At 35.8% G+C, this 12228-nt stretch overlaps 1 protein-coding gene across 1 annotated transcript; it reads left to right on the top strand.

The window, feature by feature from the left end:
- Positions 1-5479: 5479 nt before the first annotated feature.
- LOC306848957 (kazal-type serine protease inhibitor domain-containing protein 1-like) lies at positions 5480-9375 on the top strand. The gene is made up of 4 exons (XM_079383752.1): positions 5480-6117; positions 7054-7214; positions 8349-8496; positions 8597-9375. Exons 1-4 carry the CDS (start codon positions 5616-5618, stop codon positions 8680-8682), a joined length of 897 nt encoding a protein of 298 aa, XP_079239878.1. The 5' UTR covers positions 5480-5615; the 3' UTR covers positions 8683-9375.
- The last annotated feature ends 2853 nt before the right edge of the window (positions 9376-12228 follow it).

Genomic DNA, 12228 nt, shown 5'->3' with positions numbered 1-12228 from the left:
GGATGTGCCAGTCGCTGTGGGGTGGCATGAGCAGCTCAATATATACCGCAAGCTCAGGGGTGGAAACACTGCCAAAACATGTCTCTGTCCAGAACATGCTCATAGTCAGGTCCTAATAGGCTGAACAGCTGGCACTGGGAGGGCTGAAGAAGTACGAGCCAAACATCCTCACCCTGCCCATCCTACCCTCCCTTTTCTTTTGATACCCCACAAAGTTATTTCATTAGTTGTCAGTTTTCACCCAGCCACGCTTTGTTCCATATCCCATGATTCAGCACAACCTGTGCCAAGAGTCCAGGACCTACAACAAGAGTGACCAACTCTGGATGTAGGACTGAAAGAGAGAGGCTGATGCATCTTTGCTATTCACAATTATTCTGAATCCAATGAGATTTCGGAAACATCTTACGTTGTCATATATGTTCCATAATCATAATCAATATTGATTATGTTTTTCATCAATGATGTATTGTTTGAGGAACATTCTGGCTTGGAGGGTCACCTTGCTGTTATCATAGGCATTGCATTATAAACTGTTTTACAGGATAAACACACAAATGTTTCTAAACCAAAAACAACAACAAATTCATTAACTGAAAATATATCCATTAAGTTATATAGTTAAGCCATTAAAAGGACTTAAACATTAAAGAGACAATACAATATAAGATAATAAATCAAAAAAAGACTTATTACATATTGATTAATGCAAATCTATTTAGCCTTTTATATGAAGTCTTTAGAGCCTGTTTTTAGATAAATCGAGGGGTTTGACAACCATAGTTGGACAGAGGTTATTTATATGTACAAATCATCCAAGCACCTAATTTCTAACCATTTCAAATATACATTTGATTAACATTGATAAATATTATTAAACTGTAAAAAAATGAAAGATCCTTCTTTGATTGTCAAAATATTTCACAGAAAAGAACAAAATACAAACATAAAAGATATAAAGTAAAACAAAGTAACCTACAATAACCAGTGTATTAAAACAAAAATGCAACAATAAAAAAAACCAAGGACAGGCCCTAATGAAGAAATCTGTTTCAAGATATTTTTTAAAAGTGCATAATGATAACTTTTGACAACGTTTAATTCAGGTGCGAAAAAAATTCATCTTCATATATATATATATATATATATATATATATATAGGCCTATATATTCGTTTTAGGAAGGCGTGGACTTGTCTTAACTTTTATAAAGGGTTTGAGACTTTAGTCTTTGCAACTTTAGGGATCTCATCTATGCACAAACAGCTTGTAACACTCCAAAGAGAAAGGACAAATCGCTTCATATGACCCCTTTAAGAAAAATGTGACGTTTTTATATTAAATATATTTATATATGATTTACTTTAAATGAATATAAATATATAGACATAAATACATGTAAATATTTTCAAAATATATGCTGTATGTGTGTGTCTTTATATATACATAATAAACACAAACATATATTATGTAAAAAACTTTTATTTTGGGTGCGATTAATCACGATTAATCATTTGAGAGCACTACTACATTTCATTTTAAAATCAAAGACATATACCGCCAGCTATATTTAAAGGTTTTCATATTGTAGAATTTATAAAAGACAAATAAAGCAACGAGAGTAAGTGTAAAGTCCATTTCCATTTAATGATTTGTTAAAAAAAAAGGAAGAAGTTATACAGCTTGCTCAATTTTCAGTTCCTGTGAGCCAGGAGTTTTTGCTCTCTAAATGATTCAGACATTCAGACAAGTTACAGCAATGCTATTTTGCATTAGTGTTTCAAAAGGAAGCCCATTGCACTGCCAAACATGTGAGCAGCGATAGCACAGCAAGACTTCTGGTCACACAGCCACTGATGCAGGGTGCCGGTGGGATGACTTTGAGATCAGGAAGTGTCCCTTTATAGGAAGATGCGTTGTTCTGGAAATACAAATGGAAAAGTGTGTCAGGTAAATGCAGCTGTGGTCAGAACAGAAGCAGATATTGTGGAGGTGTGGACATTTACAACTGAGTTCACGACTGTGATGAACTGGTCAATACTCTTCAGTGTTTGTTGGTATTCATTCACAGTCGTGTCATTCCAAGTCTTTGTGAACATTATATTGAGCCAAGAACTGCAAAATGATCAAATAAAAGACACATTATCATTAGGGCATATTTTAAGAGCTAAATGTATTAAAAATAAGGTTTTTCATTTAGATTACTTTAAATCGGTTGCTCCCATCACAGATGGTAAAGACTTTAAATCAGATTCATAGCTGGATAGTAGAAGAGGAAGGCCAAACACATCTCTTCTGTAGTTGAGAACCCCCCCTGTGGCCAGAAAGTGAGTTTTACACATCCATAATATTTATTTTCTATTTTAATGAGTAGATAAATAGAGCGCTATATGAATTATTTCTGTTTTGGATCTGAAGTCAAATTTGAATGGATTTTTTATTCAATGCCTGAAATAAGGTCTGGCTGAAGTTATTTTCACGTTTTATTCTACAACATAAAATACATCAGTAATGCTTTTTTTAAAAGCTTTTACTTGTCTTGAAAAAGGCAGCACTCATACACATATCAAGAACATCGAGGTGTTAACAACAGGTGAGTAACCTGCCATATATTAGTCGAATTAGACACTGGCTGCTGCTCAATAACCCACATGTTGTATAGGAACGGACTAGCAATATATAGGAAGTTTGGCTAACAAATATTATGAATGTTGTTTATTTTAATATAACCTGTAAGATCTGTTATTGTATGGTAGTTTTTTTCTCTGACCATAAACTACAATAACACTGACAGGATTGTGACTCTGTTACAGGAGATTGCTCCAAGCACAAACAGGGATGATGAGGGGCAGAATCATCAATGACCAGGCCAGCTGTCAATTTTATTGAAATTAGGTAACTCAAAATACATGTGATTTTACATTATATTTACATTCCTGCATTTGCCATATGCTTTAATCCAAAGCAGCTAGTGCTGCATTATGTACACATTTTATTGAGTTAAGTTACCCAAACAGTATTTTCAATTACTGCTTTTTATTATTATTTTCTAGTTTGTGCTCTGGATCATATCGTCTGCAATACATTCCAGTTGGAGGCTTTTTTTGTGATTGCCATCATAACAGGGATAACATTAACTGGTTAGTTAACCGAATTAAACTAGTTAAAGGTTTTTAGTTTTTTAAAATCGTTATCCATTCCCAGGGAATCAACCGCATTATTTCAGCCATATAACACTAAGCTTACAATGTCAAATGCAGAAACATTAATACATGCGTTCATGACCTCGACGTGGTTGCTCTGCACGTTTAATAAACTAACTCCAGCTGGTTCAAAATGCAGCAGCTAGAGTTCTTACTAGAACCAGGAAGTATGACCACATTAGCCCGGTTCTGTCAACACTGCACTGGCTCCCTATTAAACATCGTATACATTTTAAGATCTTGCTAATTACCTATAAGGCCCTGAATGGTTTGGCACCTCAGTATTTAAGTGAGCTCTTAACGCATTATAGTCCTTCACGTCTGCTGCAATCTCAAAACTCTGGCCATTTGATAATACCTAGAATATCAAAATCAACTGCAGGCAGGAGATTGTTTTTCTATTTAGCGCCCAAACTCTGGAACAATCTACCTAACACTGTTCGGGAAGCAGACACACTCTGTCAGTTTAAATCTAGATTAAAGACCCATCTCTTTAACCTGGTTTACACATAATACACTATCGCATTTCTATAATTCAAACCGTTAAAGCATTGTTAGGCTGCATTAATTAGGTCAACCGGAACCGGGAAAACTTCCCAAAACACCTGATGTACTTGTTACATTGTTAGAAGAATGGAATTTACGATAATATTAGTTTCTTCCGAGGTCACAGTAGCCACCCAGATCCAGACTGTATCCAGATCAGATGGTGGATCAGCACCTAGAGATGACCTCTACAGCCAGGACACCTAGATAAGCCCCAGAGACTGATCCCCAGTGAAGACCCCGTCTCCAAGACGGTCACTGGGACAAGCCCACAGGAACCAGATGAGTCCTTTGCACAATCTGACTCTATTGCAGCATGGAACAACCTGCTGGTTTCGTCTGGCCAGAGGAGAACGACACAGTATCTCGACACACTATTTCCCTGTTTAATACTGTAAAGCTGCTTTGACACAATCTGCATTGTAAAAAGCACTATATAAAATAATGGTGACTTGACTTGACTTTGATCTACTGTTTGATCTACAGGAATGCATTACAAGGAATGGATTATAAATTTAATGATTTGTGATCAACTAATTATGCACCTTCCTTGTAGGTGCGTTCAGAGAGTATAAAATAAATAAACTGAACAGTACTAATATTGACAATACAGGAATAATATTTTAAATGAGAATACAGTAATAATATATCCAGCTACTGTCAAATTTACAGCAATCTCTTTACAGTGTAGTTTAGTTTATAACAGTGTAGTCACTGTTATACTGTACATTTGTTTATAATTTTTTAAATATATTAAATATATTTAATCATCGTGTAAATGATACTCTCATAATTATCTATGTAATTAACGGGTTTATCTTTTATGAAGCCTCTTTGTGAGTTGAAGCAGGGATGGGCAAACTTGGTACTGGAGGGCACTGTCCTGCAGTTTAGCTTTAACCCTAATCAAACACACCTCTACCAGTTAACTTAATTAGGACCAGTGTTGGGATAGTTACTCATAGAATGTAATATATTACTCATTACTAGTTACTCCTTTCAAAAGTAATACTGTTACTTTCTGGCAACAGTAATTAGTTACACTTTATAGTTACATTACTGTCTCTTCAAGCCCCACAGATGTTGTAACTGTGTATCTTCCACATAAAATTATTCTAGAATGTTACTAACAACATATTTCTGCCTCATCATTTGACCAAAATCCACATTGGATCGCAGTCAGAAGTTATTACAAACAATTTTAGCATCTTATTGATATTACAGATAAATGAGGAATGTGTAGCACTGACAAATGTGTTAAACTTAATAAATATTAATATTTGAATGCATTTGGTATTGTTTAATTTGTGTTATTGATTAATTATAGATGCCTGCTAACAGAGGCAGGCACTATAAAAAGCCAAAAAGCGAATAAAGTGGACCCAGTAGCTTGGGTGGCACTCTTAAAGCCTGTTCACACCAGAACAATAACTATAAAATAACAGTAACTATATGTTAGCATCCACACCAGTGACCCGAAATCACTATGTTTAGCTATGCATACGAATAATGCGATTATTTCCAATAATCAGAGTAAGAACTTGTAGTTAGTATTCGCCCGCTGTAAATACAGTTTTTTTAAACTCGTTTAAAAATGTATTGTTTCGTAAACTTCTAATACACCACAAAAATTCACCATGATTTTTGTTTTCTGCACCTCTGGCATCCAATAATAGGACGAAGCTGTGAGTTCGCGGGAGTGGGGGAGGATAGCTGTGTTTATTATCTTTCAGCCACAGATGGTTTCAGAGTCTGAGAGGCTGCAGTACAGACACGCAGAACGACAGTCGGGGATGAAGCCGCAGCTTTTGGGAAAAAGTTGCATTTATTGCATGCATAGCCTGGCCACGAGACATAAGCTCTCGCGATGTTAATGCACATAGTTATGTTTGCCGTTTTGGTTCTGAGCATCAGACCTGCAGACGGTTTCCCCAATTACAAAGATGACTACATGGACGAGGATCTGGCCACCTTTGACTATTACAAAGGCACGGATGAGTTTGACGAGGGGAACAGGACGCAGGAGTGTGAGGGGTGTGTGCCGGAGCTGTGTCCGCTCCCGCTGGGGTGCAGAGCGGGGCTGGTGCAGGACAGCTGTGGTTGCTGCCCTCAGTGCGCCAACCTGGAGGGACAGACCTGTGATCTCGGCCAAAGAAGCGTCAATTATGGACTGTGCGGAGAGAACCTGGAGTGCAAACTGGACCGGTCGGATGGAGCGGACGCAGAGGAGCCAGAAGCTCAGTGTGTGTGTTTGTCCCAGAAACCTCTGTGTGGCTCAGACGGACAGACTTACATGAATATCTGCAAATATAAAGAAGCGGTTTATTCAAATCCTGGACTCAATGTGAGCGACGGACCGTGCAGAACAGGTATGGACAATACAAACAAGCCTTTTCCCAACAAGTATATGTTTATTTAGTTTTTTTCTTTATTTACTTTGTTTTTATCTAATACATGGAATAAACATATTTCCAGGGTGTTAAAAAAAAAAAAAAAAAAAAAAAAAAATATATATATATATATATATATATATATATATATATATATATATATATATATATATATATATATATATATATATATATATTTAATAATCACAAGTATCTCAAATGTTTTTTTCCCTTTAAACAGCATTCATTCATTCATTCATTCATTAATCCAATCATTTATTTATTGATTTATTTGCTGTAGAATTGTTAAAAATGTTTTTGTCCAAACAAATTTTATGATATTGAATTTAAGTTTTTGTCATTCTTTCATTAATACATGGGATACACATGGTTTAGTAGTGTTTTCCTAACCTGTATTTATTTATATATCAATTTATTTTCTTTCTTTAATAAATAGAACATAAATGTTTCCCCCAAACTTTATTTATTTATTTATTTATTTGCATGGAGTATCTCAAGTGTTTTTACAACCAATATGTATTATTATTATTATTATTATATCATATATCATACATATATCAAAACAAAAATATGTATCTTAATAATCAGAGATGTCTCAGACGTCCCCCCCCCCCCCCCTAATCATATTTTTTATTTCATTATTTACTTGTTTGTTTGTTTGTCTGTTTATTATTTTCTTTCACAAGTGATTTGAAGTGTTATCTCAAGAGTGTTTTTCTCTCTGGGCTGCCAGCACTTGGGAATTTTGGACCTGGCCCCTATAATTTTCCCAGTGACTTTAAAGCGGAGATTTATGACCTTTAAACATCTCTTTAAGTTGGGCTGACATAGGAAGTGGTTTCTGAATGTGATCCCTGATATGACTTCTTTCCCTCTCTCTCTATTTCTGGTAAGTCCCCATCATCAAGGTGCCGCCGCATAATCTGGTAAATGTAACAGGCAGCAGTATTGCATTTCTCTGTGAAGTGTTTGCATTTCCCATGGCGCTAGTGGAATGGAGGAAAGATGGAAAAGAGGTCATTTTACCTGGTGATGATCCCCACATATCTGTTCAGGTAAAGTACTTCCAAACAGAAATTCTGTAAAGTGATATAACCTTGATTAGGGCCTCATGGATGTAGAGGAGTTTGTTTCTTCATCAGAACAGATTTGGAGAAATTTAGCATCACATCACTTGCACATCAATGGATCCTTTGCAGTGAATGGGTGCCGTCAGAATGAGAGTCCAAACAGTTGATAAAAACATCACAATAATCAACTAATAATCCACACGACTCCAGTCCATCAATTAACGTGTTGTAAAGCAAAAAGCTGCATGTTTGTACGAAACAAAACATTAAGGCATTCTTACTTGGTCAAAATACAAGTTCGTAATCCATAATAACACTTCCTCTTCCTCTATTGTCCTCCTACATCAAAATCCACTGACATATTTGTTTGTTGGATTTTATTTGTTTTGCATATTTCTCTCCTGATTTAGACAAGACATGTTTTTCACAGGAGAAAGCAATATTATGGATAGAGGACTCATATTTAGCTGGAAGCAATAATTTGAAATTAAAAACGTCTTTTTTTTATGACAAACATGCAGCTTATAAGATGTTAATTGATGGACTGGAGTCGAATGGATTACTTGTGCATTATTGATATGTTTTTATCAGCTTTTTGGACTCATTCTGACGGCACCGATTCACTGCAGGGGATCCATTGTTGAGTGATATAATGCCGTTTTTTCCAAACCTGTTGTGATCTACATCTCTACATCTACATCTTGGATGGCCTGAGAGTGAGTAAATTTTCATTTTTGCTTATTTTGACTAAAGATACCTTGTATTTTTCCACAAAGTAAGTTCAGAAAATGTGAATAGAGTCAACAGATTTTATGGGAATATTCATGTCTAATGATTTACTGCAGGTGTTTATGGTACTGTAAATCTGATACAGTTTTATATCAAGCTGATGTAAAGCTGCTTTGACACAATTTGCATTGTTAAAAGCGCTATACAAATAATAGTGACTTGACTTGACTATGGCTTCAAGATTTGGGACATGCAGGGCATTCCTGGTTAAATCCATTAATGAGCTTGTCAAGACCTACAAAATTTATATATGAATCTTGTTGTTTAGTAGATAGGAAAAAGTGTGTCGGGATCCACCTCAGTCTTGCCATTTCTCCGTTTTTCCTGTAGTCACGAGGTGGCCCTCAGAAATATGAACTTTCCAGTTGGCTGCAGATTGAAGAGGCCAGTCAGATGGATTCTGGCACATACAGGTGCATCGCTCGAAATGAGCTTGGCCACGTCTCAGCCACAGCAATTTTAGGAGTCCAGCCACCAGGTAAAAGTTATACCCTGAGCTAATGGCCTAATATTTCCTGTTCCATTAGCTTTATGTACAGTATAACCTGTTTTTTTTCTGTCTTTTGTTTTTTACCCAGATGAGATGTCTACCTATTTGGAACAAAACTTGAATGAAATGATGAGCTATGGCCAATTACAGGACTATGACAGGGATTATTACTGAAATTCAGATCCCAACACCCTCAAGAAGAAAAATGTCTTTTTACTTTTAGCCAATAAATTTGAGACATGGCAAGACGACACTCAAGCAAGGACTGTAAAAAAATAGTAAACCTGCAAAAAAAAACATCGCCCTCCAGAGCTTTTTCTACATCTGGATAATCAAACGTGGAGACGTCGAGGAAGATGCTTAAATAAATTCCCAATGGCACAGGCCTCTAAAATGGATGAAAAACACACAATGAGAGAGTGGAGTAGTTTGGAAGCTGCTAGAAGCTCTGAAATTCAGTACAGCGAGTAGCTACTGGAGCTGAATGTCTCTTTTGTTTCACCAATGCTCTTCTTCAGAGTGACAAGTTGAATAACAAAACATGAAGATCTGTGAAATTTGAATGTGAGCTGCACAATCATAAAAAATACATCTTTTTTGTTGTTAATTTTATATTATAATTGCAGTGTTGATCAGTAGAATTTTATATTAAAATACTTTTTTGTAATTATCCACTTTTCACTTTGGATCTAAACCTTATTTTTTTACGTGTTACAAATATAATATTTTGAATATACTGAAATGGAATGCTATAATTGTCCCTTTCACAAATAGTTAATCGCAGAAGCTGTACTTGTATTTATAAAAAGTGTAACATTTATACAACATCTCAATAAAGAATTAAAACTGAGTAACTTATACATTAGGTACAACATTGGCCGTTTTTGCTCCATCAATGAAAATAGTAAAAAAAAAAAGCCACAGAGGAATTATTGTTGTGCATCTCCAAGCAACATTGGCTTTCCTGAATGAATAAGTTCATTTTTATGAATCGGTTGAATGAATGATTCAATGACTCATTCATAATGTCACAGGCTGCATTTGAACATGCATGCGTCCCTACTATATAGCAGCGGAAAAACAGTTTGTGAAAAGAGTTGAATTTATAGTATTCATTCACACCTTTCTATCCCACGAGGCTGCGGGAGAGGATTTTTGAATGGCAGTGAAGTGACACAACTGATGCTGGTAGGTCACATGACAACAAAAACATGATAAATGTAGATGACATTCATACTACACACAATCATATAGCATTTTTTAACAGTTGCAAAGTAATTACTTGTTCAAAAGAAGTAGAGTATGCAATTTTCATTCCTGAATGAATCAGTTCAATACATTCACTTGCTGGCGAAGAGATGTAAGACAGAGTCACAAAAAAAATAATCCCCACCACTAAAATGCATAGACTGACAGCCTTATCTTTTCTCAAAGGCCACTTTTGTTTGAGAACTTGCTGCTTGCCGAGTTTGCTTGACTTTTGTGCAAACTCTGTTCTTCCATCCGTTTCTACTCAAAGCAGAATGTGTATCAGATGCTGAGTTTATGTATGTTTCCACATGTGGCATCCCTCTTTTACCAGCCTTTCCTTTGTGTGTATGTCAGATCTGGGTGAGGCAGTTGAGCACACAGCTGGGTTTAATATATCTTTATGATCTCCTGTCTTAGGACTCAAAAAAACAGGGATCCTATTCTTTGGTACATGTGCATTTATTTTGATGAAAATACAACAAACACCATCAGGCTACATTTTGATATACAGTATACATCTCTTAACCCTCTAATTTCAACTTTTAGTGGAGCAGAGACCTGTATTTAACAGAATGGCCATGGATAGCTTCTCTCTTTTGCCCTCTCATGATGTTCTCTGGTGCCTTTAACTCAGAATAATTATGATAATAGCTCCGCATGTAATTTTAGGTTACATTTTTGATGCTACATTATTTAAAATGTGTAAAAGATTCACATTTGGACACTAGGTTTTTTCAAACCTCTAATCAGAGGATTGGAGAACTTTTGATGGTATTTTACACAAATGTACTGTACAGTAGTAGTTCTACTGTAAAAATACTAATGTAGAGTTATACATCAAAAACTGTGTGCTTAATAAACCGAATGTAACAACATGTGGTTTAAAGGTCCATTTGCATGACTTCCACCCAGCAGTCAACTGTTAAAGCAATTAGCCCGAAGTAAGGTCTAAATCACTTCAGACTGACAGCACCCTGGGACAGAGCCGCTTCCTCTTGCCTTTAACAACCAAACACTCTGAAAACTCAAAACACCTCTACTAGACATGCTGAAGTTTTTGACTTTATGGGTAGTATATATCATATAGGGTCTCCAAGGGCCCCCCTTGTCACTATCAGGCCATCCAAGATTTAAATTTAAAGCTCAAATGACTTAATGATGGATTTGATTATTACAAACACACAGATTTTCACTTCACAAGATGTTAACCTATTGAGTCGTGTGGATTATTGTGATGTTTTTATCAGCTGTTTGGACTCTCATTCTGACGGCACCCATTCACTGTACATGATTAATTGATGAGCAAGTGATGTAATGTTTAAGTTCTCAAAATCTGTTATGATGAAGAAACAAACTCATCTACTCTAGATGGCCTGAGAACGAGTACATTTTCAACAAATGTTCAATTTTGGGTGAACTATTCCTTTAAGTTTTTACGTCCTCATGCTTTGTGATTTTTGTCGGAATGACAGTTCCCAAGAAAAAAATCTATAGTTTCCAGAAGTTGGAGAGAGTTTTTGGTTTCTGTTTCATTGCCACCAGTTATTTTCTTTCCCCCAAATTCTATGGAAAACTGTAGAAATATTCAAGGGATTATGTGAACTTCCAGAGCCAGCATCAAGGGGCTTCCCTTCTCTACCCAAGAATCCACTAATATCCTGTGTCATGAAAAGACATTACTGGCACAGTAGACAACCAAAAAGACATGCAGATGAATTCATATAGCTTACCAGATTTAGTTATTGCTGGTTGGGAAAGCATATTTTCCGAGTCAAAGAATAAAAATAACAAAATGACTATTGTTCATTTTTCCCTTTTTGGTCTCCATCAAGCACAGTCACCACAGGCACTCAAATCCCCCTGCAGCATTCATTGAATGGCTAATGCTAAACCATGATAGCCACTTAAAAAAGGCCTCTCTGCTCCTCTGTCTGATTTAAATAATGAAAAGCAGTTCCAGACTCTTAAAGTCACTTCCATGCTTTTGTTTTCCTTCCAGTTTTGTGGGAAATGAGATCCATGTGCTGTGTGAAAGATCACCAGTCCTCTGAGTGGATTTATTGTAATCAATAAAGTGAGCGTGGAAGACAACAGGAAGAGTTCATGTTCATAAGAAGAATAAAAGACAAATGAGCAACAGTAAAACTACAAATAATAAGTCAGGCAAAAATATAACGCTGACAGTTTCTGCAGTCATTAGAGGTTAAGTGTTCCATTAGATGCAATATAAGTTGAAGTACTAACAGAAATTTGCAAAACAACAACATCAGAAGGAGTAATAATGACAAATGTCATAAAACGTCTCCTTCCTTTCTCTATTTTTCTGCCTTGTTTGCCAGTTGTTTATTATTTTCATTGTACTCTTTTACAATTTAATCATCTTGTACTTAGTTAAATTAGACTTTTCAGAAATGTGTGATGATATATGCTGTCAAACATATTTATGTCACAGAGTGCCATCTTTCATGA

This window comes from Barbus barbus, assembly GCF_936440315.1.
Source record: "Barbus barbus genome assembly, chromosome: 29".
In the NCBI taxonomy this organism is placed as follows: Eukaryota; Metazoa; Chordata; class Actinopteri; order Cypriniformes; family Cyprinidae; genus Barbus; species Barbus barbus.
This window is presented reverse-complemented; position numbering and strand designations above follow the sequence as displayed.

Excerpts from the sequence above, each read along its gene's own strand:
- LOC306848957 (XM_079383752.1), top strand. The coding sequence starts at position 5,616 with ATGTTAATGCACATAGTTATGTTTGCCGTTTTGGTTCTGAGCATCAGA. Across the intron at positions 7,215-8,348 it reads ATCCCCACATATCTGTTCAG|TCACGAGGTGGCCCTCAGAA; the intron begins GTAAAGTACTTC and ends TTTTTCCTGTAG. Across the intron at positions 8,497-8,596 it reads TTTAGGAGTCCAGCCACCAG|ATGAGATGTCTACCTATTTG; the intron begins GTAAAAGTTATA and ends TTTTTTACCCAG.